This window comes from Heptranchias perlo, chromosome 7 (genome assembly GCF_035084215.1).
Source record: "Heptranchias perlo isolate sHepPer1 chromosome 7, sHepPer1.hap1, whole genome shotgun sequence".
Lineage (NCBI taxonomy): Eukaryota > Metazoa > Chordata > Chondrichthyes > Hexanchiformes > Hexanchidae > Heptranchias > Heptranchias perlo.
The window spans coordinates 5,109,046-5,136,656 of NC_090331.1; the positions used below are offsets into that span (position 1 = coordinate 5,109,046).

Sequence of the window (27,611 nt, forward strand, 5' to 3'; positions counted from 1 at the left end):
GTATCTCTCCCCTCTCACCTTAAATCTATGTCCCCTCGTTATAGACTCCCCTACCTTTGGGAAAAGATTTTGACTATCTACCTTATCTATGCCCCTCATTATTTTATAGACTTCTATAAGATCACCCCTTAACCTCCTGCTCTCCAGGGAAAAAAGTCCCAGTCTATCTAACCTCTCCCTATAAGTCAAACCATCAAGTCCTGGTAGCATCCTAGTAAATCTTTTCTGCACTCTTTCTAGTTTAATAATATCCTTTCTAGTTTAATAGGGTGACCAGAATTGTACACAGTATTCCAAGTGTGGCCTTACTAATGTCTTGTACAACTTCAACAAGACATCCCAACTCCTGTATTCAATGTTCTGACCAATGAAACCAAGCATGCCGAATGCCTTCTTCACCACCCTATCCACCTGTGACTCCACTTTCAAGGAGCTATGAACCTGTACTCCTAGATCTCTTTGTTCTATAACTCTCCCCAACGCCCTACCATTAACAGAGTAGGTCCTGGCCCGATTTGATCTACCAAAATGCATCACCTCACATTTATCTAAATTAAACTCCACTTCTTTCACTCCTGGTAATGCGACATCGGCTTATGGGGGCGACTCACACCCCTGAATCCAGAACCTACCTACAGCAGGGCCAAATCTTAAACCGCTGCATAAAGTGACATCACTATTCCTGGCCAGAATGGAGATGATTGGGTAACTCCCCCGTCAATCACGCCTGGAGACCGCATTTCTGTAAGTGACTGGGATTGATTTTACGCACATAATTTGGAATTATGGAACTATCCTCCACTCGCTGCAGTTTGAACGTGAAATAATCCTGCTTTTGTCGGGAGAAGTTGGTGTAGTTTCAGTGATGACTTCTGTTTTTTTGTATTTTGTAGAGACTCTTTTTAAATAGACACTGTAGACTGTTTGCTGTGGTGTGTTGTTTAAATAGACACTCTTTGCTGAGTAAATAGACTCTGTGTGCTGCAATGTAGACTGTTTACTGTGAGTCCTGGTGTAAGTCCCGCCCCGCCTCCAACTCCTTGGCTGACACAGTGGGCATGATTTTATCATGCCAGCCAGGGGGGGATTTGCAGGTGCAAAACCTGGAAGGGAAGTAAGCGGGTTGCGATCTGTGATTGTGACCCTAATGAGGCCGATCAAAGCCTCTTCCGGGTTTTGGCAGAGAGGAGCTACATAGCCGAGAAGTGGGGGAGGGGGGTGGGAGAAAGAGAGAGAGGGAGAACTCATCGGCCGTTGGGAGAGAGATCGACGGGGGGGTGGGAGACATCAGAGATCGGGGTGGGGGGGTCCGGGCGACATCGGAGATCGGAGTGGGGTGGGGAGACATCGGAGATCAGGGTAGGGTGGGGAGACATCAGAGATTGGGTGGGAGGAGAAGATATCGGAGATCGAGGGGAGGGGGGAGACATCGGAGATCAGGGGGAGGGGGAGACATCGGAGATCGGGGGAGGGGAAGACATCGGAGATCAGGGGGAGGGGGAGACATCGGAGATCGGGGGAGGGGAAGACATCGGAGATCAGGGGGAGGGGGAGACATCGGAGATCAGGGGGAGGGGGAAGACATCGGAGATCAGGGGGGAGACATCGGAGATCAGGGGGAGGGGAAGATATCGGAGATCGGGGGGAGACATCAGAGATCAGGGGGAGGGGGGAGACATCGGAGATCAGGGGGAGGGGGGAGACATCGGAGATCAGGGGGAGGGGGGAGACATCGGAGATCAGGGGGAGGGGGGAGACATCGGAGATCAGGGTGAGGAGGGAGAAATCGGAGATCAGGGGGAGGGGGGAGACATCGGAGATCAGGGGGAGGGGGGAGACATCGGAGATCAGGGGGAGGGGGGAGACATCGGAGATCAGGGGGAGGGGCAGACATCGGAGATCAGGGTGAAGGGGGGAGACATCGGAGATCAGGGGGAGGGGGGAGACATCGGAGATCAGGGGGAGGGGGGAGACATCGGAGATCAGGGGGAGGGGGGGAGACATCGGAGATCAGGGTGAGGAGGGAGAAATCGGAGATCAGGGGGAGGGGGGAGACATCGGAGATCAGGGGGAGGGGGGAGACATCGGAGATCAGGGGGAGGGGAGAGACATCGGAGATCAGGGGGAGGGGCAGACATCGGAGATCAGGGTGAAGGGGGAGACATCAGAGATCAGGGTGAGTGGGAAGACATCGGAGATCAGGGGGAGGGGGAGACATCGGAGATCAGGGGGAGGGGGGAAGACATCGGAGATCAGGGGGGAGACATCGGAGATCAGGGGGAGGGGAAGATATCGGAGATCGGGGGGAGACATCGGAGATCAGGGGGAGGGGGGAGACATCGGAGATCAGGGGGAGGGGGGAGACATCGGAGATCAGGGGGAGGGGGAGACATCGGAGATCAGGGTGAGGAGGGAGACATCGGAGATCAGGGGGAGGGGGGAGTCATCGGAGATCAGGGGAAGACATTGGAGATCAGGGGGAGGGGGGAGACATCGGAGATCAGGGGGAGACATCGGAGATCAGGGGGAGGGGGGGAGACATCGGAGATCAGGGGGAGGAGGGAGAAATCGGAGATCAGGGGGAGGGGGGAGACATCGGAGATCAGGGGGAGGGGGGAGACATCGGAGATCAGGGGGGGGGGAGACATCGGAGATCAGGGTGAGGAGGGAGAAATCGGAGATCAGGGGGAGGGGGGAGGACATCGGAGATCAGGGGGAGGGGGGAGACATCGGAGATCAGGGGGAGGGGAGAGACATCGGAGATCAGGGGGAGGGGGAGACATCGGAGATCAGGGGGAGGGGGAGACATCGGAGATTGGGGGGAGACATCAGAGATCCGGGGGAGGGGGGAGCATCGGAGATCGGGGGGAGAGGGGAACATTGGAGATCAGGGGGAGGGGAGAGACATCGGAGATCAGGGGGAGGGGGAGACATCGGAGATCAGGGGGAGACATCGGAGATCCGGGGGAGGGGGGAGCATCGGAGATCGGGGGTAGAGGGGAACATTGGAGATCAGCGGGAGGGGGGAGACATTGTGGATCGGAGTTGGGAGGGTCCAGGCAGCATCGATTTTAAGGTATGTTTGTTAACTTCTTTTACAATGGAAAATGTCATTTTATTTAATTTATTTAGTGTATTTTTCATTGATCCGGCCCTCACCTGCTTTCACCAGGTGTGAATTGGAAGTGATGGGAAAGCCGTCCATGTGAGATTAAAATCATTTTACGCGTCCGATACACAAAATATATAGTACCTCAACTACCTTAATGAGGTACATTGCCCCTTTAAGTATCGGCCCACCGGATTTAAGTGAGGGTGGGACTTCCTGGTGACTGCTGTGCGCACGCACACTGATTTGCCCAAGTCAAATGCAAAAATGGGCGGGTACTGGCCGGCTTGTCTGCCCGCTCCCAAACACATCAATTTTGTCTTGGGGGCTAAAATTGAGTGTCAATAGACGCTTTGGCCTTTAACCGCTGTATAAACCAAACATCGAGTTACTTACTTGTTCTCGAGGCAGTACAAAGAAGGTTCACTCGGTTAATCCCGGGGATGAGGGGGTGGACATATGAGGAGAGGTTGAGTAGATTGGGACTCTCTCATTGGAGTTCAGAAGAATGAGAGGCGATCTTATTGAAACATATAAGATTGTGAAGGGGCTTGATCGGGTGGATGCGGTAAGGATGTTCCCAAGGATGGGTGAAACTAGAACTAGGGGGCATAATCTTAGAATAAGGGGCTGCTCTTTCAAAACTGAGATGAGGAGAAACTTCTTCACTCAGAGGGTAGTAGGTCTGTGGAATTTGCTACCCCAGGAAGCTGTGGAAGCTACATCATTAAATATATTTAAAACAGAAATAGACAGTTTCCTAGAAGTAAAGGGAATTAGGGGTTACGGGGAGCGGGCAGGAAATTGGACATGTATTTAGATTTGAGGTTAGGATCAGATCAGCCATGATCTTATTGAATGGCGGAGCAGGCTCAAGGGGCTGATTGGCCTACTCCTGCTCCTATTTCTTATGTTCTTATGTTCTTACAGATTAAACTCCATAACCCCCAAATCCAGGCGCGGGGGATTGCGGTGTGCGATTAACTCGTGCCCAGTTTGCTACAAGTATACAAAGCCCTGGTTAGACCACAACTGGAGTATTTTGTTCAGTTCTGGGCACTGCACCTTGGGAAGGATATATTGGCCTTATCATAGAATCATAGAAGGTTTACAGCCCAGAAGGAGGCCATTCGGCCCATCGAGTCAGTGCCGGCTCTTCGCAAGAGCATTCCAGCTAGTCCCACTCCCCAACCCTTTCCCCGTAGCCCTGCAAATTTTTTCCCTTCAAGTACTTAAATTTCATCTGCCACATGTCCACCCATGCCACCAGCCTGTCTTTATCCTCTTGTAATCTATCACTATCCTCCTCACTGTTTACTACAATTCCAAGTTTTGTGTCATCTGCAAATTTTGAAATTGTGCCCTGTACACCCAAGTCCAAGTTATTAATATATATCAAAAAAAGCAGTGGTCCTAGTACCGGCCCCTGGGGAACACCGCTGTACACCTCCCTCCAGTCCGAAAAACAACTGTTTACCACTACTCTCTGCTTCCTGTCACTTAGCCAATTTTGTATCCATGCTGCCACTGCCCCCTTTATTCCTTGGGCTTCAAATTTGATGACAAGCCTATTAGTGGCATTTTATCCAACGCCTTTTGAAAGTCCATATACACCACAACAACCGTATTGCCCTCATCGACCCTCTCTGTTACCTCATCAAAAAACTCAATCAAGTTAGTTAAACACGATTTGCCTTTGACAAATCCGTGCTGGCTTTCCCTAATCAATCCACACTCATCCAAGCGACTGTTAATTTTGTCCCGGATTATCGTTTCTGAAAGTTTCCCCACTGACCGGCCTATAGCTGCTGGGTTTATCTTTACACCCATTTTTGAACAAGGGTGCAACATTTGCAATTCTCCAATCCTCTGGAACCACCCCCGTATCTAAGGATGATTGGAAGATTATGGCCAGTACCTCCATAATTTCCACCCTTACTTCCCTCAGTAAGGGTGGAAATTACAGAGGTACTGGCCATAATTTGGGTGACTTATCTACTTTAAGTACAGCTAGCCTTTCTAGTACCTCTTCCTTATCAATTTTTAGCCCATCCAGCATATCAACGACCTCTTCTTTTACTGTGCCTTTAACGTAGAAACATAGAAAATAGGAGCAAGAGTAGGCCATTCGGCCCTTCGGGCCTGCTCCGCCATTCAAAATTATCATGACTGATCGTCTAACTCAGTACCCTGTTCCCGCTTTTTCCCCATATCCTTAATCCCTTTAGCATTAGGAAATATATCTATCTCCTTCTTGAATACATCTAATGACTTGGCCTCCACTGCCTTCTGTGGTAGAGAATTCCACAGATTCACCACCCTCTGAGTGAAGAAATTTCTCTTCATCTCGGTTCTAAATGGCATACCCCGTATCCTGAGACTGTGACCCCTGGTTCTGGACTCCCCAGCCATCGGGAACATCCTCCCTGCATCTAGTCTGTCTCGTCCTGTTAGAATTTTATATGTTTCGATGAGATCACCTCTCATTCTTCTAAACTCTAGTGAATATAGGCCTAGTCAACCCAATCTCTCCTCATACGTCAGTCCTGCCATCCCAGGAATCAGTCTGGTAAACCTTTGTTGCACTCCCTCCATGGCAAGGACATCCTTCCTCAGATAAGGAGACCAAAACTGCACACAATACTCCAGATGTGGTCTCACCAAGGCCCTGTATAACTGCAGTAAGACATCCCTGCTCCTGTATTCAAATCCTCTTGCAATGAAGGCCAACATACCATTCGCCTTCCTAACTGCTTGCTGCACCTGAATGCTCACTTTCAGCGACTGGTGTACAAGGACACCCAGGTCTCGTTGCACCTCCCCTTTTCCCAATCTATCACTATTCAGATAATAATCTGCCTTTCTGTTTTTACAATCAAAGTGGATAACCTCACATTTATCCATGTTATACTGCATCTGCCATGTTCTTGCCCACTCACCCAACTTGTCTAAATCACATTGGAGCCTCTTTGCATCCTCCTCACAGCTCACATTCCACCCCAGCTTTGTGTCGTCTGCAAACTTGGAAATGTTACATTTAGTTCCCTCATCCAAATCACCGATATATATTGTGACTAGCTGGGGCCCAAGCACTGATCCCTGCGGTACCCCACTCGTCACTGCCTGCCACCCGGAAAAAGACCCGTTTATTCCTACTCTCTGTTTCCTGTCTGTCAACCAATTCTCAATCTATGCCAGTATATTCCCCCCAATCCCATGTGCTTTAATTTTGCACACTAACCTCTTGTGTGGGACCTTATCAAAAGCCTTCTGAAAATCCAAATACACCACATCCACTGGTTCTCCCCTATCTATTCTATGAGTTATATCCTCAAAAAACTCGAGTAGATTTGTTAAGCATGATTTTCCTTTCATAAACCCATGCTGACTTTGTCCAATCCCGTTAATGCCCTCCAAGTGTTCTGTTATCACATCTTTTATAATAAACTCTAGCATTTTCCCCACTACTGATATTAGGCTAACTGGTCTGTAATTCCCTGTTTTTTCTCTCCCTCCTTTTTTAAATAGTGGGGTTACATTTGCCACCCTCCAATCTGTAGCAACTGTTCCAGAGTCTATAGAATTTTGGAAGATAATCACCAATGCATCCACTATTTCCAGAGCCACTTCCTTTAGTACTCTGGGATGTAGATTATCAGGCCCTGGGGATTTGTCAGCCTTTAGCCCCATTAATTTCCCCAGCACTATTTTTTTACTAATACTGGTTTCTTTCAGTTCCTCCCTCTCACTAGACCCTTGGTTCCCTAACATTACTGGGAGGTTATTTGTGTCCTCCTTTGTGAGAGGACACAAATAACAAAAGTATGTGTTTAATTGTTCTGCCATTTCTTTATTCCCCATTATAATTTCCCCCATTTCTGACTGCAAGGGACCTACATTTGTCTTCACTAATCTTTTTCTCTTGACATATTTATAGAAGCTTTTACAGTCAGTTTTTATGTTCCCTGCTGGTTTACTCTCATACTCTATTTTCCCCTCTTAATCAATCTCTTTGTCCTCCTTTGCTGAATTCTGAACTGCTTCCAATCCTCAGGCTTGCTTCTTTTTCTGGCAATTTTATATGTCTCCTTTGGATCCAATACTATCCCTAATTTCTTTTGTAAGCCAAGGTCGAGCCACCTTTCCTGTTTTATTTTTGTGTCAGACAGGAATGAATAATTGTTGTAATTCCTGCACACGTTCTTTAAATATTAGCCATTGCCTATCCACCGTCATCCCTTTTAGTAAAGTTCCCCAATCCTAGCTAACTCAGACCTCATACTTTCGTAATTTCCTTTATTTAGATTTAGGACCCTAGTTTCGGATTCAACTACTTCACTCTCCATCTTAATGAGCAATTCTATCATGTTATGGTCGCTCTTCCCTAAGGGACCCCGCACAACAAGATTGTTAATTAATCCTTTCTGATTGCATAATACCCAGTCTAGGATCGCCTGTTCTCCAGTTGGTCGAGAAAACCATCATGTACACACTCCAGGAATTCCTCCCCCACAGTATTATTGCTAATTTGGTTTGACCAATCTATATGTAGATTAAAGTCACCCATGATTATAGTTGTACCCTTCTTGCATTCATCTCTAATTTCCTGTTTAATGCCCTCCCCTCCTCCATCCCCACTCCACCCGCTTCCCCTCCCCCTCCCCTCTCCCCTGCTCCCCCTCTCCCTCCCCCGCTTCCCCTCCCCCTCCCCTGCTTCCCCCTCACCCCTCCCCAACCCCATTTCCTGCTCCCCCTGCCCTGCTTTCCCCCCTCCCCAACCCCGCTTGCCCCTCCCCTGCTTCCCCCGCCCCGCTTCTGCCTCCCTCCACTCCCCCTCCCCATCCCCATCCCCGCTTCCCCCTCAACCCGTTCCCCCTCTCCCTGCTCCCCGCTCCCCCATCCGCTCTCTCCCCTCCCCCTCCCCCTTCCCCCCATGCTGCTCCCCACTCCCCCCTGCACCGTCCCCCCGCTCCACCTCCCCCTTCCCCGCACCCACCCCCCGCTCCTGCCTCTCTGCTCCGCCTCCCCCCTCCCCGCTCCCCGCTCCCCGCACCCCCTTCCCTGCTCCCCCTCCCCGCTCCACCCTCTCTGTTCTCCGGTCCCCGCGCCCCTCCCCCTCCCAACTCTCCCCTCCCTCCCGCTTCCCCTCCCCCACCCCGCTTCCCCTCCCCCTCCCCGCTTCCCCCTCCCCCCAGCTCCCCCCCTCCCACTCGCTCCCCGCTCCCCCATCCCAGCTCCCCAATCCCCCTCCCCTTCCCCACTCCCCTGTCCCCGCTTCCCACTCCCCCTCTCCACTCCCCCTCCTAGCTCCCCGCTCCCCCTCCCGCTCCCCCTCTCCGCTCCCCCTCCCCACTTCCTGCTTCCCCGTTCCCCCTCTCCTCTCCCACTTCCCCCTCCTTCCCGCTCCCCGCTCCCCCTCTCTCCTCCCTGCTTACTGCTCCCCGCTCCTCCCTGCTCTCCGCTCCCCGCTCCTCCTCCCCGCTCCCCTCTCCCCACTCCCACCTCACCCGTCCACGCTCCCCCTCCCCCTCCTCCCTGCTCCCCCTCCCCCCTCCCTGCTCCCCCTCCCCCTCCCCGCTCCCCCTCACCGCTTTCCACTCCCCTCCCCTCTCCCCCCCTAGCTCTCCGCTCCCCCCTCCCCACTCCCCCTCTCCACTTCCCCCTCCTAGCTCCCCGCTCCCACCTCCCCCTTCCCCACTCCCCATCCCCCTCCCCGCTCTGTGCTTCCCGCTTCCCCCTGCTCTACGCTCCCACCTCCCCGCTCCCCGTTACCCCCTCCCTGCTTCCCGCTCTCCGCTCCCCGCACCCCCTCCCACCCGCTCTCCGCTCTCTGCTCCCCACTCTCTGCTGTCTGCTCCCCTCCCCGCTCCCCCCTCCCCACTCCCCCTTCCCGCTCTCCGCTCCCCGCACCCCCTCCCCCCCCGCTCTCCGCTCTCTGCTCCCCACTCTCTGTTCTCCGCTCCCCGCTCTCCTTAAATTCTTCCTGGACCGCTTTTCATTATCCCAATTTGAGAGCAGTATGTCTGGACTCACAGAACCTGTAAATGTACAATTTTACTTCCCCCCCACAGAATACTTCCTTCCTTGACACACACCATTGGACAGGAACCACTTGGACTGGACTTCTTTTATTTTAAAAAATAATTTGATTATCCCCTTAAACTGCAGGTTAATTTTCCCTTGAACAGCAACTCATATCAATTTATCTCATCAATTCCAATTTCAGAAACAAATTGGAGGTTAAATTGAAAAAGGCCTGAATCTGGTTAACCCGCGCCCGATGGTTCCAATGCGGGCCGCACGAGATATTTGTGCTGCCGGGTCACTCACCTCATCCAAGTGCAGCAATCAGGCCTTGCACCAGGTTCCCACTTCTCACCAACAGGTGATCACAAGTGATTCCCTGCACTGGATGACGAGATATCGTTCTTCGATTACAGTTACGCACAACATTAACTCCTTACGCATCGACTCACTCACCCATGCTCAACGCGACTTCAATCAGATCAATTCACACTCACCGTCTTGTCGGAGTACAGTCAATTCTCTTAACGATAGCTACCTCAAACCGTTAAAACTCGGGCCCACCCAGGGATGCCTTATGTTAGCGGATTTTCTCCCGTTACTGTCGCAACTATGGGTTGTTAATCCATCAACAATAACTTCCGCTTGATTCTAGCCCGAATGGTTATAGAATAGTAAGTTTGGCAGTCAACAGAGCTGCACTACAGCTGTCTTCAGCATTACATTCAACAGTTATTATAGTTATAGAACAACTGTCTACAGATTACATGAGTGACAAGCAATCAATACAACCTGATCTGTCCGCGAATCCAGGATGAACAGACCTGACCGTCGTGGACTGCCTGTGGCCATGGACTTCTGACCATCCCCTCTTGAGAGCTCTAACTTTTGGGAGGGAGCATGCCCTATCTTTATACTATTTGGCTGTGTTGTTCTGTACTGTACAGGGCACAATTTCAAAATTTGCAGACGACACAAAACTTGGAGGTGTAGTGAACAGCGAGGAGGATAGTGATAGACTTCAAGAGGATATAGACAGACTGGTGGGATGGGCGGACACATGGCAGATGAAATTTAGCGCAGAAAAATGCGAAGCAATACATTTCGGTAGGAAGAATGAAGAGAGGCAATATAAACTAGAGGGCACAACTCTAAAAGGGGTAGAGGACAGAGAGATCTCGGGGTATATGTACACAAATCATTGAAGGTGGTAGGGCAGGTTGAGAAAGTGGTTAAAAAAGCGTACGGGATCCTGAGCTTTATAAATAGATGTAAGGAATCTTACAACACCAGGTTATAGTCCAACAAATTTATTTTAAAATCACAAGCTTTCGGAGATTATCTCCTTCGTCAGATTATAAATAGAGGCATAGAGTACAAAAGGAAGGCAGTCATGATGAACCTTTATAAAACACTGGTTCAGCCACAACTGCAGTATTGTGTCCAGTTCTGGGCACCGCACTTTAGGAAAGATGAGAAGGCCTTAGAGAGGGTGCAGAAGAGATTTACTAGAATGATTCCAGGGATGAAGGACTTCAGTTATGTGGATAGACTGGAGAAGCTGGGGTTGTTCTCCTTGGAGCAGAGGCGGTTGCGAGGAGATTTGATCGAGGTATTCAAAATCATGAAGGGTCTAGACAGAGTAGATAGAGAGAAACTGTTCCCATTGGCGAAAGGGTCAAGAACCAGAGGGCATAGATTTAAGGTGATTGGCAAAAGAACCAAAGGCCACATGAGGAAAAACTTTATGATCGCTATTACCTAGATGTACCTCCACGTTTACTTCTCTTTTCTGTTCTGGTTCATTTCCCATGACTCGATCCAGCAATGATTTTTCTCTTGTTGGGCTTCTCACATACTGGGTAAGAAAGGAGTCATGCACTCAGTGTAAAAACTCCATTCCTCTTTCCCCTTTCCCTACCTCCTCTCGGGTCTCAGGTTCGATTCCCCGGGTTACACTGAGCTAGCTGTTTATTCTCAGCCAGGTCAACACCTCTGGGCTCATGGAACAGATAAAATCAGGCAGGGTCCCTGCTCCTGGTTCCGACATGGTGACCTTGCCGGAGAGTGGGCATGTAACAGGATCAGGATTGAATGTGATGCCCACCATATAATGGGTACGGTAGCATAGTGGTTATGTTACTGGGCTAGTAATCCAGAGGCCTGGACTAAAATCCAGAGTCATGAGTTCAAATCCCGCCACGGCAGCTGGCGAATTTAAATTCAATTAATTAATTTAATTAAATTAATTTAATAAATAAATCTGGAATTAAAATACTAGTATCAGTAATGATGGCCATGAAACTACCGGATTGTCGTAAAAACCCATCTGGTTCACTAATGTCCTTTAGGGAAGGAAGCCTGCCGCCATTACCCGGTCTGGCCTATATGTGACTCCAGACCCACAGCAATGTGGTTGATTCTTAATTGCCCTCTGAAATGGCCGAGCAAGCCACTCAGTTGTAAAATCTCGCTACGAAAAGTCAGAATAAGAATAAAACCGGACGGACCACCCGGCATCGGACCACGAGGCACCGGACACGACAACGGCAAAACACCAAGCCCAGTCGACCCTGCAAGGTCCTCCTTACGAACATCTGGGGACTTGTGCCAAAATTGGGAGAGCTGTCCCACAGACTAGTCAAGCAACAGCCTGACATAGTCATACTCACAGAAGCATATCTTTCAGCCAACGTCCCAGACTCTTCCATCACCATCCCTGGGTATGTCCTGTCCCACCGGCAGGACAGACCCACCAGAGGTGGCGGTACAGTGATATACAGTCAGGAGGGAGTGGCCCTGGGAGTCCTCAACATTGACTCTGGACCCCATGAAATCTCATGGCATCAGGTCAAACATGGGCATGGAAACCTCCTGCTGATTACCACCTACCGTCCTCCCTCAGCTGATGAATCAGTCCTCCTCCATGTTGAGCACCACTTGGAGGAAGCACTGAGGGTAGCAAGGGCACAAAATGTACTCTGGGTGGGGGACTTCAATGTCCATCACCAAGAGTGGCTCGGCAGCACCACTACTGACCGAGCTGGCCGAGTCCTGAAGGACATAGCTGCTAGACTGGGCCTGCGGCAGGTGGTGAGCGCACCAACACGAGGGAAAAACTTACTTGACCTCGTCCTCACCAATCTACCTGTCGCAAATGCATCTGTCCATGACAGTATTGGTAGGAGTGACCACCGCACAGTCCTCGTGGAGATGAAATCCCGTCTTCACACTGAGGACACCATCCAACGCGTTGTGTGGCACTACCACCGTGCTAAATGGGATAGATTCAGAACAGATCTAGCAGCTCAAAACTGGGCATCCATGAGGTGCTGTGGGCCATCAGCAGCAGCAGAATTGTATTCCAGCACAATCTGTAACCTCATAGCCCGGCATATTCCTCACTCTACCATTACCAACAAGCCAGGGGATCAACCCTGGTTCAATGAGGAGTGCAGAAGAGCATGCCAGGAGCAGCACCAGGCGTACCTAAAAATGAGGTGCCAACCTGGTGAAGCTACAACTCAGGACTACATGCATGCTAAACAGCGGAAGCAACATGCTATAGGCAGAGCTAAGCGACTCCACAACCAACGGATCAGATCAAAGCTCTGCAGTCCTGCCACATCCAGTCGTGAATGGTGGTGGACAATTAAACAACTAACGGGAGGAGGAGGCTCTGCAAACATCCCCATTCTCAATGATGGCGGAGTCCAGCACGTGAGTGCAAAAGACAAGGCTGAAGCGTTTGCAACCATCTTCAGCCAGAAGTGCCGAGTGGATAATCCATCTCAGCCTCCTCCCGATATCCCCACCATCACGGAAGCCAGTCTTCGGCCAATTCGATTCACTCCACGTGATATCAAGAAACGGCTGAGTTCACTGGATACAGCAAAGGCTATGGGCCCTGACAACATCCCAGCTGTAGTGCTGAAGTCTTGTGCTCCAGAACTAGCTGCGCCTCTAGCCAAGCTGTTCCAGTACAGCTACAACACTGGCATCCACCCGACAATGTGGAAAATTGCCCAGGTATGTCCTGTCCACAAAAAGCAGGACAAATCCAATCCGGCCAATTACCGCCCCATCAGTCTACTCTCAATCATCAGCAAAGTGATGGAAGGTGTCGTCGACAGTGCTATCAAGCGGCACTTACTCACCAATAACCTGCTCACCGATGCTCAGTTTGGGTTCCGCCAGGACCACTCGGCTCCAGACCTCATTACAGCCTTGGTCCAAACATGGACAAAAGAGCTGAATTCCAGAGGTGAGGTGAGAGTGACTGCCCTTGACATCAAGGCAGCATTTGACCGAGTGTGGCACCAAGGAGCCCTAGTAAAATTGAAGTCAATGGGAATCAGGGGGAAAACTCTCCAGTGGCTGGAGTCATACCTAGCACAAAGGAAGATGGTAGTGGTTGTTGGAGGCCAATCATCTCAGCCCCAAGGCATTGCTGCAGGAGTTCCTCAGGGCAGTGTCCTAGGCCCAACCATCTTCAGCTGCTTCATCAATGACCTTCCCTCCATCATAAGGTCAGAAATGGGGATGTTCGCTGATGACTGCACAGTGTTCAGTTCCATTCGCAACCCCTCAGATAATGAAGCAGTCCGAGCCTGCATGCAGCAAGACCTGGACAACATCCTGGCTTGGGCTGATAAGTGGCAAGTAACATTCGCGCCAGATAAGTGCCAGGCAATGACCATCTCCAACAAGAGAGAGTCTAACCACCTCCCCTTGACATTCAACGGCATTACCATCGCCGAATCCCCCACCATCAACATCCTGGGGGTCACCATTGACCAGAAACTTAACTGGACCAGCCATATAAATACTGTGGCTACGAGAGCAGGTCAGAGGCTGGGTATTCTGCGGCGAGTGACTCACCTCCTGACTCCCCAAAGCCTTTCCACCATCTACAAGGCACAAGTCAGGAGTGTGATGGAATACTCTCCACTTGCTTGGATGAGTGCAGCTCCAACAACACTCAAGAAGCTCGACACCATCCAAGATAAAGCAGCCCGCTTGATTGGCACCCCATCCACCACCCTAAACATTCACTCCCTTCACCACCGGCGCACTGTGGCTGCAGTGTGCACCATCCACAGGATGCACTGCAGCAACTCGCCAAGGCTTCTTCGACAGCACCTCCGAAACCCGCGACCTCTACCACCTAGAAGGACAAGGGCAGCAGGCGCATGGGAACAACACCACCTGCATGTTCCCCTCCAAGTCACACACCATCCCGACTTGGAAATATATCGCCGTTCCTTCATTGTCGCTGGGTCAAAATCCTGGAACTCCCTTCCTAACAGCACTGTGGGAGAACCGTCACCACACGGACTGCAGCGGTTCAAGAAGGCGGCTCACCACCACCTTCTCGAGGGCAATTCGGGATGGGCAATAAATGCCGGCCTTGCCAGCGACGCCCACATCCCGTGAACGAATAAAAAAAAAAAAAGTCGAATATCCTGCCAGCACTCACTATCTGGACCCACACATGAAGATGGGCCATTAGGGTAAAGTGGGTATTGGTACCCATGGAACCGTAACCCAGCGAGAGTCTGCTCCTTCAGGTAGGATTGGACAAGGTTGGGGTGAGGGGCTGGGGCAAGGAAGGAGGTCACTGTACACTGCAAATTTTACTCGCCTTATCCTAAATAACCACACTAAGGCTGTGAGCTCTAGGACCCTGCAGCAGACACTTTGCACAGATCAGCTTAAAGTTTGTGTCATAACAAAAGGTTCAGCATTTTATTGATCCTCCTCGAAGCTCGAAAATGTTTTCCATGATGAGACGATTTCTGATGCCGGTGTCTATGACGAGGGGGCTCCCTGTGAGGGGTCTCTCCATGAGAGGGTTCCCTGTGAGACGGTTCCCTGTGAGGGAGCTCACTGTGAGGGAGGACTGTGCTGGAGTAACAGGCAGTCACCTTGCAGTCTTTAATCGCCAGTGTGGCCTGGATACCAGAGCCTTCTCAAATGCACCTGCTCCCGCAGAAGGGTCAACCATCGGATACAAATCTCTGCAGACGATGCCGGGGCGCGGCAGTTGGACCACCATCTACTGGCTCTTCATAAAGGGCTATGTCCACAAATTACATCTGCTCCAGGTAAAGGGGGAAAGGGAGCGCATCTGGGGCAGGTGAGGGGGGAATTGGAGACTCACCTGGGGCAGGTGAAGGGGGATTGAGGACTCACCTGGGGCAGGTGAAGGGGGATTGAGGACTCACCTGGGGCAGGTGAAGGGGGATTGAGGACTCACCTGGGGCAGGTGAAGGGGGATTGAGGACTCACCTGGGGCAGGTGAAGGGGGATTGGGGACTCACCTGAGGCAGGTGAAGGGGGATTGAGGACTCACCTGGGGCAGGTGAAGGGGGATTGGGGACTCACCTGGGGCAGTTGAAGGGGGATTGGGGACTCACCTGGGGCAGGTGAGGGGCATTGGGGACTCACCTGGGGCAGGTGAAGGGGGATTGGGGACTCACCTGGGGCAGGTAAAGGGGGATTGGGGACTCACCTGGGGCAGGTCAAGGGGGATTGGAGACTCATCTGGGGCAGGGAAAGGGGGATTGGGGACTCATCTGGGGCAGGTGAAGGGGATTTGGGGACTAACCTGGGGCAGGTGAGGGGGTTTGGGGACTAACCTGGGGCAGGTGAGGGGGTTTGGGGACTCACCTGAGGCAGGTGAGGGGGATTGGGGACTAACCTGGGGCAGGTGAGGGGGTTTGGGGACTAACCTGGGGCAGGTGAGGGGGTTTGGGGACTAACCTGGGGCAGGTGAGGGGGATTGGGAACTCATCTGGGGCAGGTGAGGGGGTTTGGGGACTAACCTGGGGCAGGTGAGGGGGTTTGGGGACTAACCTGGGGCAGGTGAAAAGGACTGGGAGCTGAGCAATGTGACTTGAAGTTGATAAGAATGTAAAAGGGGCCAAAGTCCTGTTGAGGAACCAATTGTCAACATTTGTTATGCCAGATAATAGAACAGAGGAACTTTGGACAAATATGGAGGACAGGACAGGATGTGAATCTAGCAGACAGCGGCTTAATAGAACAGGTTTTACGCCACGAGGGAAAGTATCCGATGAGATCATTGGCGAACCCTTGGAAAGAGTACCGTACTGTACGCGGATTGGCAAACGGAGTCATCACTGCGTAAGTCAACCTCAACCTCAGTCTCGGATATCGGGCAGTAGCGGGGATGGGGGGGCATAGCTGAGAAGATGGGTGTGGCCAGGGAGCTGAGACATGGTTTGTTGGGGCAAGGTGGGTTTGGCAAATACAGATTTGCTCGGTTTATGTATATTTATAACTCAGGGTGTAGGAATTTATAATGTAAACATAAAATTATGACTTAAGATCGGGACTGAATTAGTTCTGCACATCCTGGCCTAATAAACCTCCGCATCACCTAAAGACCACACCTGACATATACAAACGGACACGGACACAAACACACAGACACAAACACACAGACACACACATACAGACACAAACACACAGACACACACATACAGACACAAACACACAGACACACACATACAGACACAAATACACAGACACAAACACACAGACACAAACACACAGACACACACATACAGACACAAATACACAGACACAAACACACACAGACACACACATACAGACACAAACACACACACAGACACAAACATACAGACACAAACACACAGACACAAACACACAGACACACACATACAGACACAAACACACACACAAACACACAGACACACACATACAGACACAAACACACAGACACAAACACACACACAGACACAAACATACAGACACAAACACACAGACACACACATACAGACACAAACACACACACAAACACACAGACACACACATACAGACACAAACACACAGACACAAACACACAGTCACAAACACACACACAAACACACACACACAAACACACAGACACACACATACAGACACAAACACACACACAAACACACAGACACAAACACACACACAAACACACACACATACAGACACACACACACACATACACACAAACACATACACCATGCAGAGGGAACTTTTCTCTGTATCCATATCCTTGCGGAAAAGGTAAAAAGATTTAAATGAGTTAGGGCGGGTGGGGAGAGGACAGTCGTCATGGTGAGGTGGATGTTCACCTGCTTCACCTGGGAGCTTTTAATTTTCACTTTGACCAGGAGAAGCAAATCAGTTCTCGTAGTAAAGTTTATCAATTTCCAGAATGTTTTCAGGACATTTTCCTGGAACAACTTGTTTTAGAACCAAGGGAACAGGCCATACTGGATTTAGTGATGAGTAACGAGCCAGGATTAGTTAATAATCTGATGCTAAGGGAACATCTTGTGAATAGTGACGATAATATGAGTGAATTTGCTATTAGGTTTAAGAGGGAGAAGTGAGAGTCACAAATCAAAGTTTTAAATTTAAATAAGGCAAACTTCGAAGGGATGAGAAATGAATTGACCACAGCAAACTGGGCAGATCCTGGATCATGGGTAAACCTACAAACAGCGAACATAGGAACAGGAGGAGGCCATTCAGCCCCTCGAGCCTGTTCCGTCGTTCAGTGAGATCATGGCTGATCTGTATCCTAACTCCGTCCACCTGCCTTAGCCCCATATCCCTTAATACCTTTGTCTAGCAAAAATCTATCGACCTCAGATTTAAAATTATTAATTGAGCATCTAGTGCTTTTTGTGGGAGAGAGTTCCACACTTCTACCACCCTCTGTGTGAAGAAGTGTTTCCTAACTTCTCTCCTGAATGGCCTGGCTCTGATTTTAAGGTTATGTCCCCTTGGTCTAGACTCCCCCACCAATAGAAAATGTTTCTCTCCATCTACCCAATCAATTCCTTTCAAAATCCTAAACACCTCAATCAAATCACCCCTTAACCTTCTATATTTCAGGGAATACTAACCTCTCCTCATAATCTAACCCTTGGAGCCCTGGTAACAATAGATTTATAGAAAGGTTACAGCAAGGAAGGAGGCCATTCAGCCCATCGAGTCCGTGCCGGCTTTATGCAAGAGCAATCCAGCTAGTCCCACTTCCCCGCCCTATCCCCGTAGCCCTGCAAATTTCTTCCAGTTCCCCTTTGAAGGCCACCCCTTCGGGCAGTGCATTCCAGATCACAACCACTCGCTGTGTAAAAAAGTTTTTCCTCATGTCACCTTTGTGCTGCACTCCTTCAAATGCCAATATATCCTTTCTAAGGTGCGGTGCCCAGAACTGTACACAGTACTCCAGATATGATCTAACCAGGACTTTGTATAGCTGTAGTAAAACTTCCTCCCCTTTATATTCTAGCCCTCTAGATATAAAGGCTAACATTCCATTAGCCTTTTTGATTACTTTTTGTACCTGACCACTACATTTTACTGATCTGTGTACATGGACTCCTAAATCTCTTTGGACCTCCACTATTCCTAGCTTTTCACCATTTATAAAATACTCAGATCTATCCTCTTTTGGTCCAAAATGGATGACCTCACACTTACCTGTGTTAAAGTCTATCTGCCACAGTTTTGCCCACTTACTTAATCTATCAATATCTCTTTCTAATTTTATGCTCCCATCTTACTATGCCACCTATCTTTGTGTCAGCGGCAGACTCAAATATATGGCTCTGTATTGTGTTATCTAAGTCATTAATAAATATAGTGAATAGTTGAGGCCCCAGCACAGATCCTTGTGGGACACCAATAGTCACTTCCTTCCAATTTGAGTGCTTACCCATTGTCCCTACTCTCTGTCTTCTACCACCTAACCAATCTCCTAACCAGGTCAATAATGTGTCTTCAATTCCATGAGCTTCAATTTTAGCTAACAGTCTCTTATGTGGAACCTTATCGAATGCATTCTGGGAGTCCATTCATAGACATTCCCCTGTCTACTACTTTAGTTACTTCCTCAAAAAATTCAATTAGGTTCGTTAGACATGACCTACCCGTTATAAAGCCATGTTGGCGCTCTCTAATCAGCTCAAATTTCTCTGCGTGCTCAGTCACCATGTCCTTAATTATAGATTCCAATCATTTCCCCAGTGGGATGTATTCAAAGAATTATTTAGTACAACACAAAACCAGTACAAACGGCTAAAAGACAAAAGTCCCACTTGTGTTGTTAAGCAACAATGGTCAACAAATGAGGTAAGAGATAATATCAAATTAACAGAAAAGGCTTACATAAATACAAGGAAAAGTGGAAATCCAGTGGCCTGGGAGAGCCATAAAAAGCAACAATGGGGGTACAAAGAAAGTAATAAGAGGTGCAAAAAGGAATATGAGATAAACCTGCATGGGGTATCGAAACAAACACCAAAAGCTTTTATCAATATATTAAGAGTAAAAGAGTGGTGAGAGAATGTGGGCCCATTAAAGACAGATGCAGGCGAGACTATAATGGATAATAAGGCAATGGCAGACTTGTTAAATTAATACTCGTACATGAAACACAAAAAGTCAACATACAGGTGTAGCAGGTAATCCGGAAGGCAAACGGAATATTGGCCTTTATTTCTAGGGGGATGGAATATAAAAGCAGGGAAGTCATGCTGCAACTGTACAGGGTGCTGGTGAGACCACACCTGCAGTACTGCGTACAGTTCTGGTGCCCTTATTTAAGGAAGGACATACTTGCATTGGAGGCAGTTCAGAGAAGGTTCACTAGGTTGATTCCGAGTATGGAAGGGTTGTCTTATGAGGAAAGATTGAACAGGTTGGGTCTATACTCATTGGAGTTTAGAAGAATGAGAGGAGATCTTATTGAAACATACAAGATTCTGAGGGGACTCGATAGGGTAGATGCTGAGAGGATGTTACCCCTCATGGGGGAATCTAAAACTAGGGGGCATAGTCTCAGAATAAGGGGTCGTCCGTTTAAGGCGGAAATGAGGAGGAATTTCTTCTCCCAGAGGGTCGTGAATCTTTGGAATTCTTTACCCCAAAAAGCTGTGGAGGCTGAGTCATTGAATACATTCAAGGCTGAGTTAGACAAAGTTTTGATCAGCAAAGGAGTCAAAGGATATGGGGAAAAGGCAGGAAAGTGAAGTTGAGGTAAAAATCAGATCAGCCATGATCTCATGAATGGGGGCCGAATGGCCTAATCCTGCTCCTATCTCTTATGCTCTTATACTTCATATCTGTTTCCACAGTGGAGGAAAAGGTCAAAATACCAGCGGTATAAGGGAACCTAAAATAAGTCAAGGGGAGGGGGTGACAGTGGATGTATTATGTTTTTAAAAATAGGAATGGACAAAGTAATGGGACTTTATACAGATAAATCTCCAGGATCTAATGGTTTCCACCCCAGAATATTAAAAGAAATGGGCGAGGAAATTGTAGATATGTTAGTCATAATTTTCCAAAGATATCTAGATTCAGGAATTGCCCCCTTAGATTTGGAAAATTGCAAATCTTACTCCATTATTCAAGAAAGGAGGTAGAGATAAACCAGGTAACTGCAGACCTGTCAGTCAGTTGTGGGGAAGTTACTGGATTCTATCATTAGAAACAGAGTGACTGAGGACTTGGACCAGTATCAGCTGATTAAAGAGCGTCAGCATGGATTTGAGAAGGGGAGGACATAGATAGATAGACACTGTTCTCTGCAGCCAGGAGCATGAGTCCCAAAGGCTGTGTTGCCTGGGTTAAGGACATCTCCTCTGGGCTGGGGAAGAACTTGGAGTGAGAGGGGGAGGATCCAGTTGTCGTGGTCCACGTAGGTATCAACGACTTAGGTAGGACTTAGAAAAGGGGTCTGCTAAGAGAGTTTGAGCAGTTTTTAAATTTAGTATAAAAAATTAAAATGCAGAACCACAAGGGTAATAATCTCTGGATTATTACCTGAGCCACGAGCAAATTGGCACAGGGTTAATAGGATCAGGGAGATGAATGCGTGGCTCAAAGATTGGTGTGGGAGAAGTGGGTTTCGATTCATGGGGCACTGGCACCAGTACTGGGGAAAGAGGGAGCTGTTCCGTTGGGACGGACTACACCTGAACCATGATGGGACCAGAGTTCTAGCAAATCGAATAACTAGGGAGGTAGATAGGGCTTTAAACTAAATAAAGTTGGGGGGAGGATCCCGGTGGAGAGAAATCTAGAATGCTAAAGAGAAAAGACAAGGAAGCAGTGCAGGAAAGTGATTGGGGTAAGGATAACCAGATTGTTTCAGGAAGGGACAGAGCGTACAAACAAAAGAGTGCACTAACAAATAGGGTCCGGGTAAGAAAAAATGGTAATAAGACAAATAGGGCCAGAGTACAAAAAATGTTAAGATGTCTAAAAATGTTAAAAAGACAAATCTAAGGGCACTGTATCTGAATGCATGAAGCATTCGTAATAAGGTAGACGAATTAACAGCGCAAATAGATGTAAACGGATATGATATAATTGCAATTGCAGAGACATGGCTGCAGGGTGACCAAGGCTGGGAGCTGAATATCCAAGGGTATTCGATATTTAGGAAGGGCAGGCAAAAAGGGAAAGGAGGTGGGGTGGTGTTATTATTAAAGGATTAAATCAGAGCAATAGTGAGAAAGGATATTGGCTCAGAAAATCAAGATGTAGAATCAGTCTGGGTGGAGTTAAGAAGCACCAAGGGGCAGAAAACAATGGTGGGAGTTGTCTATAGGCCTCCAAACAGCAATGGTAATGTAGGGGATGGGATCAAACAGGAAATTAGAGATGCAATTAACAGGGGTACTACAGTAATCATGGGTGACTTTAATCTACATATAGACTGGCCAAACCAAATTAGCAATAATACTGTGGAGGATGAATTCCTGGAGAGTGTACTAGATGGATTTTTAGACCAGTACATTGAGGAGCCAACTAGGGAACAGGCTATCCTAGATTGGGTATTGTGCAATGAGAAGGGGTTAATTAATAATCTTGTTGTGTGGGGTCCTTTAGGGAAGATGACCATAACATGATCGAATTCTTCATTAAGATGGAAAGTGAAGTAGTCCAATCCGAAACTTGGGTCCTAAATCTAAACAAAGGAAACTACGAAGGTTTGAGGAGTGAGTTGGCTATGATAGATTGGGAAGCTTCATTAAAAGGCATAACGGTGGATAGGCAATGACTAACATTTAAGGAATGAATGCATGGATTGTAACAATTATACATTCCTTTCTGGGGTAAAAACACAAAAGGAAAAGTGGCCCAACCATGGGCTAACAAAAGAAATTAAGGATAGTATTAGATCCAAAGAGGAGTCATATAAAGTTGCCAGAAAAAGTAGCAAGCCTGAGGATTGGGAGTAGTTTAGAATTCAGCAAAAAAGGACCAAGAGATTGATTAAGAGGGGAAAAATAGAGTATTAGAGTAAACTTGCAAGGAACATAAAAGTGGACTGTAAAAGCTTCTACAGGTATGTAAAAAGGAAAAGATCAGTGAAGACAAATGTAGGTCCCTTACAGTCAGAAATGGGAGAATTTATAATGGGGAACAAGGAAATGGCAGAACAATTAAACAAATACTTTGGTTCTGTCTTCACGGAAGAGAACACAAATAACTTCCCAGAAATGCTAGGGAACCAAGAGTCTAGTGAGAAGGAGGAATTAAAGGAAATTAATATTAGTAAAAAAATAGTGCTGGAGAAATTAATGGGACTGAAAGCCGATAAATCCCCGGGGCCTGATAATCTGCATCCCAGAGTACTAAAAGAGGTAGCCATGGAAATAGTGGATGCATTGGTTGTCATCTTCCAAAATTCTATAGATTATGGAACAGTTCCTGCAGATCGGAGGGTGACAAATGTAACCCCACTATTTAAAAAAGGAGGGAGAGAGAAAACAGTGAACTACAGACCGGTTAGCCTAATATCAGTTGTAGGGAAAATGCTAGAGTCTACTATAAAGGATGTGATAACAGGACACTTAGAAAATATCAATGGGATTAGACAAAATCAACGTGGATTTATGAAAGGGAAATCATGTTTGACAAACCTACTGGAGTTTTTTGAGGATGTAACTCGTAGAATAGATAAGGGAGAACTAGTGGATGTGGTTTATTTGGATTTTCAGAAGGTCTTTGATAAAGTCCCACATAAGAGGTTAGTGTGCAAAATAAAAGCACATGGGATTGGGGGTAATATACTGACATGGATTGAGAATTGGTTAACAGGCAGGAAACAGAGAGTAGGAATAAATGGGTCCTTTTCAGGGTGGCAGGTGGTGACTAGTGGGGTACCGCAGGGATCAGTGCTTGGGCCCCAGTTATTCACAATATATATCAATGATTTGGATGAGGGAACCAAATGTAATATTTCCAAGTTTGCTGACGACACAAAACTAGGTGGGATTGTGAGTTGTGAGGAGGATGCAAAGAGGCTTCAAGGCGATTTAGACAAGTTGAGTGAGTGGGCAAATACATGGCAGATGCAGTATAACGTGGATAAATGTGAAGTTATCCACTTCGGAAGGAAAAACAGAAAGGCAGAGTATTATTTAAATGGTGATAGATTGGGAAATGTTGATGTACAAAGGGACCTGGGTGTCCTTGTACACCAGTCACTGAAAGCAAATATGCAAGTGCAGCAAGCAGTTAGGAAGGCAAATGGCATGTTGGTCTTCATTGCAAGAGGATTTGAGTATAGGAGCAAGGATGTCTTATTGCAGTTATACAGGGCCTTGGTGAGACCACACCTGGAATATTGTGTGCAGTTTTGGTCTCCTATCTAAGAAAGGATATACTTGCCATAGAGCGAAGGTTCACCAGACTGATTCCTGGGATGGCAGGACTGTCGTATGAGGAGAGATTGGGTCGACTCGGCCTCTATTCACTAGAGCTTAGAAGAATGAGAGGGGATCTCATTGAAACATATAAAATTCTGACAGGGCTAGACAAACTGGATGCAGGGAGGATGTTTCCCCTGGCTGGGGGGGGGTCCAGAACGAGGGGTCACAGTCTCAGGATACGGGGTAGGACATTTAGGACTGAGATGAGGAGAAATTTCTTCACTCAGAGGGTGGTGAACCTGTGGAATTCTCTACTACAGAAGGCTGTGGAGGCCAATCACTGAATATATTTAAGAAGGAGCTAGATAGATTTCTAGACACAGAAGGCATCAAGGGGTATGGGGAGAGAGCTGGAATATGGTATTGAGATGGAGGATCAGCCATGATTATATTGAATGGCGGAGCAGGCTTGAAGGGCCGAATGGCCTACTCCTGCTCCTATTTTCTATGTTTCTATGTTTCTATATCTGATTAATCTAGTTGAATGTTTTGATGAACAGGGGCGTGTCCACGGATATTGTCTCTCTGGACTTCCAGAAGGCATTTGATAAGGTTCCGCACGAGAGATTATTAGCAAAATGAAAGTGCACGGAATTGGAGGTAACCTTGTGACATGGGTCAGTAATTGGTTGGGAGGTGGGAGAAAGAGATTGGGGATATCCATATTTATTAATGACTTAGATGAAGGAACAGAGAGTGGTCTATCCAAGTTTGCAGATGACACTAAGTTAGGAGGCACAGTGATGGGAGCTGAAAGTTGCAAGGGGACATTGATGGATTAGGTGAGCGGGCAAAACTGTGACAGATGGAGTTCAATGTTGGGAACTGTGAGGTGATCCACTTTAGATCCAAGAAGGACAAATCGGAATCATGGGGATTTGGGTGCGCAGGTACACTGACCACTAAAAGCTACCGCACAGGTGCAACATGTAATCAACAAGGTGGAACCATGAACCAACCTCTTGCTTCACTCAGGGAAGGGGAGGAATGGCACAGGCTGCGCGCCGTCCTCAACAAGAGAATGCTGAAAGTGCAAGACGCCGCACTGTACGAGGGCGTCATTAACGAGGTGGTGAGCGACCTCGTTGACCGCATTCGGTTGCTGCGCGTGACGAGTGAATCAGGAGTAACGGTGCACAACATCACCACTGAGCTGCAGAGGTATACCTTCGAAGGTGAGAGCAGTTCAAATTTATCGAACCATGGCAACGGGCAGGGGAGGGGGTGTGGAGGAGGGGTGCGGGGGAGGGTGGCGGGGGCAGGGGGGTGGAGGGGGGTTATTTCCAGGGAGGGGATATCCGCCCGACAGAAAATTGGGTGTTAACAGAACATGTTCCTTGACCCCCTCCCCTGTCTCAAACCACTTGAAGAATCAGGGAATGTTCCAGTAACAGTCCATTTGGCCCCTCCAGCCTGTATTGCTCTATTGTCCAGCTGAGTGGGACTGCCCTCACCTGGTTCCACTCTTACAAATGACATCCCCCTGACTGTGACGATGGTAAACTCTCTCTCCTCATTTGTCACCTGACGAAGGAGAAAGCCTCCGAAAGCTTGTGATTTTCAAATAAAACTGTTGGACTATAACCTGGTGTTGTAAGATTCCTTACACTCATTCTTCTTGACCTGCCTGCAGCCTTTGACGTGGTTGACCACACCATCCTCCTCCAACGCCTCTCCATCGTCCAGCTGATTGGGGCTGCGCTCGCCTGGTTCCATTCCTATCTATCCAGTCATAGCCAGAGAATCACCCGCAATGGCTTCTCTCCCCGCTCCCGCACCGTTACCTCAGGAATCCCCCTAGGGTCTATCCTTGGCCCCTTCCTATTTCTCATCTACATGCTGCCCCTCGGCGATATCATCTGAAAACACAATGTCAGGTTCCACATGTACGGCGACGACACTCAGCTCCACCTCACCACCACCTCCCTCGACCCCTCCACTGTCTCTCATTTGTCACACTGCTTGTCCGACATCCAGCACTGGATGAGCAGAAATTTCCTCCAACTAATTATTGGGAAGACCGAAGCCGTTGTCTTCAATCCCTGCCACAAACTCCGTTCCCGAGCTACCGACTCCATCCCTCCCCCTCTCCCTGTCTGAGGCTGAACCAGACCGTTCGCAACCATGGCGTCCTACTTCACCCTGAGATGAGCTTCCGACCCCATATCCTCTCTATCACCAAGACCGCCTACTTCCACCTCCGTAACATCGCCTGTCTCCACCCCTGCCTCAGCCCATCTGCTGCTGAAACCCTCATCCATGCCTTTGTTACCTCTACACTTGACTATTTCAATGCTCTCCTGGCCGGCCTCCCATCTTCCACCCTCCATAAACTTGAGCTCATCCAAAACTCTGCTGCCCGTATCCTAACTCACATCAAATCCCGTTCACCCATCACCCACTGTGCTCGCTGACCTACATTGGCTCCCAGTCCGGGAACGCCTCGATTTTAAAATTCTCATCCTTGTTTTCAAATCCCTCCATGGCCTCGCCCCCTCCCTATCTCTGTGACCTCCTCCAGCCCTACAACCATCTGAGATCTCTGCATTCACCACATTAAAAGCCAGTAGCCATGTACAAAAAGGCTAATGGAATGTTGGCCTTTATCTCAATGGGGGCTGGAATACAAAGGGGAGGAAGTGATGCTTCAGTTGTACAGAGCTCTGGGGACTGCGTTCAGTTCTGGGCACCGCACCTCAGGAAGGATATATTGGCCTTGGAGGGGGTGCAGTGCAGATTCACCAGAATGATACCGGGTTAAATTATGAGGACAGGTTGCACAGACTTTTTTTTTATTCGTTCACGGGATGTGGGCGTCGCTGGCGAGGCCAGCATTTATTGCCCATCCCTAATTGCCCTCGAGAAGGTGGTGGTGAGCCGCCTTCTTGAACCGCTGCAGTCCGTGTGGTGAAGGTTCTCCCACAGTGCTGTTGGGAAGGGAGTTCCAGGATTTTGACCCAGCGACAATGAAGGAACGGTGATATATTTCCAAGTCGGGATGGTGTGTGACTTGGAGGGGAACGTGCAGGTGGTGTTGTTCCCATGTGCCTGCTGCTCTTGTCCTTCTAGGTGGTAGAGGTCGCGGGTTTGGGAGGTGCTGTCGAAGAAGCCTTGGCGAGTTGCTGCAGTGCATCCTGTGGATGGTACACGCTGCAGCCACAGTGCGCCGGTGGTGAAGGGAGTGAATGTTTAGGGTGGTGGATGGAGTGCCAATCAAGCAGGCTGCTTTATCTTGGATGGTGTCGAGCTTCTTGAGTGTTGTTGGAGCTGCACTCATCCAAGCAAGTGGCTTGGATGACTAGGCTTGTATTCCCTTGGGTTTAGAAGTTTGAGGCGTGATTTAATCGAGGTATTTAAAATGATAAAGGGATTCAATAGGGTGGATAGGGAGAAACTATTTCCTCTGGGGGTGGGTGGGCGAATCCAGAAAAAGGGGGCACAATTTTAAAATTAAAGCCAGGCCGTTCAGGGGTGATGTCAGGAAGCACTTTTTCACACAAAGGGTAGTGGAAATCTGGAACTCTCTCCCCCAAAAAGCTGTTGGGGCTGGGGGTCAATTGAAAATCGATAGATTTTTTTGTTTGGTTAAGGCTATCAACTGACATGGAGCAAAGGTGGGTAAATGGAGTTGAGGTGCTATGATCTAATTGAAGGGCTGAATGGCCCACTCCTGTTTCTTTGTTCCCTTTAGGATCCGAAGAAACAGAATAGAGAAG

At 48.5% G+C, this 27,611-nt stretch overlaps 1 protein-coding gene across 1 annotated transcript in view; it reads left to right on the forward strand.

Moving 5' to 3' along the window:
- The first annotated feature begins 14,907 nt into the window (after window positions 1-14,907).
- LOC137323442 (sterol 26-hydroxylase, mitochondrial-like) overlaps window positions 14,908-27,611 on the forward strand; it is a 60,461-nt gene continuing 47,757 nt past the window's right edge. Inside the window, exons 1-3 of the mRNA XM_067986915.1 lie at window positions 14,908-15,240; window positions 16,104-16,282; window positions 24,871-25,070. Coding sequence (XP_067843016.1) covers window positions 14,908-15,240; window positions 16,104-16,282; window positions 24,871-25,070 — 712 coding nt within the window. The remainder of the gene's footprint in view (window positions 15,241-16,103; window positions 16,283-24,870; window positions 25,071-27,611) is intronic.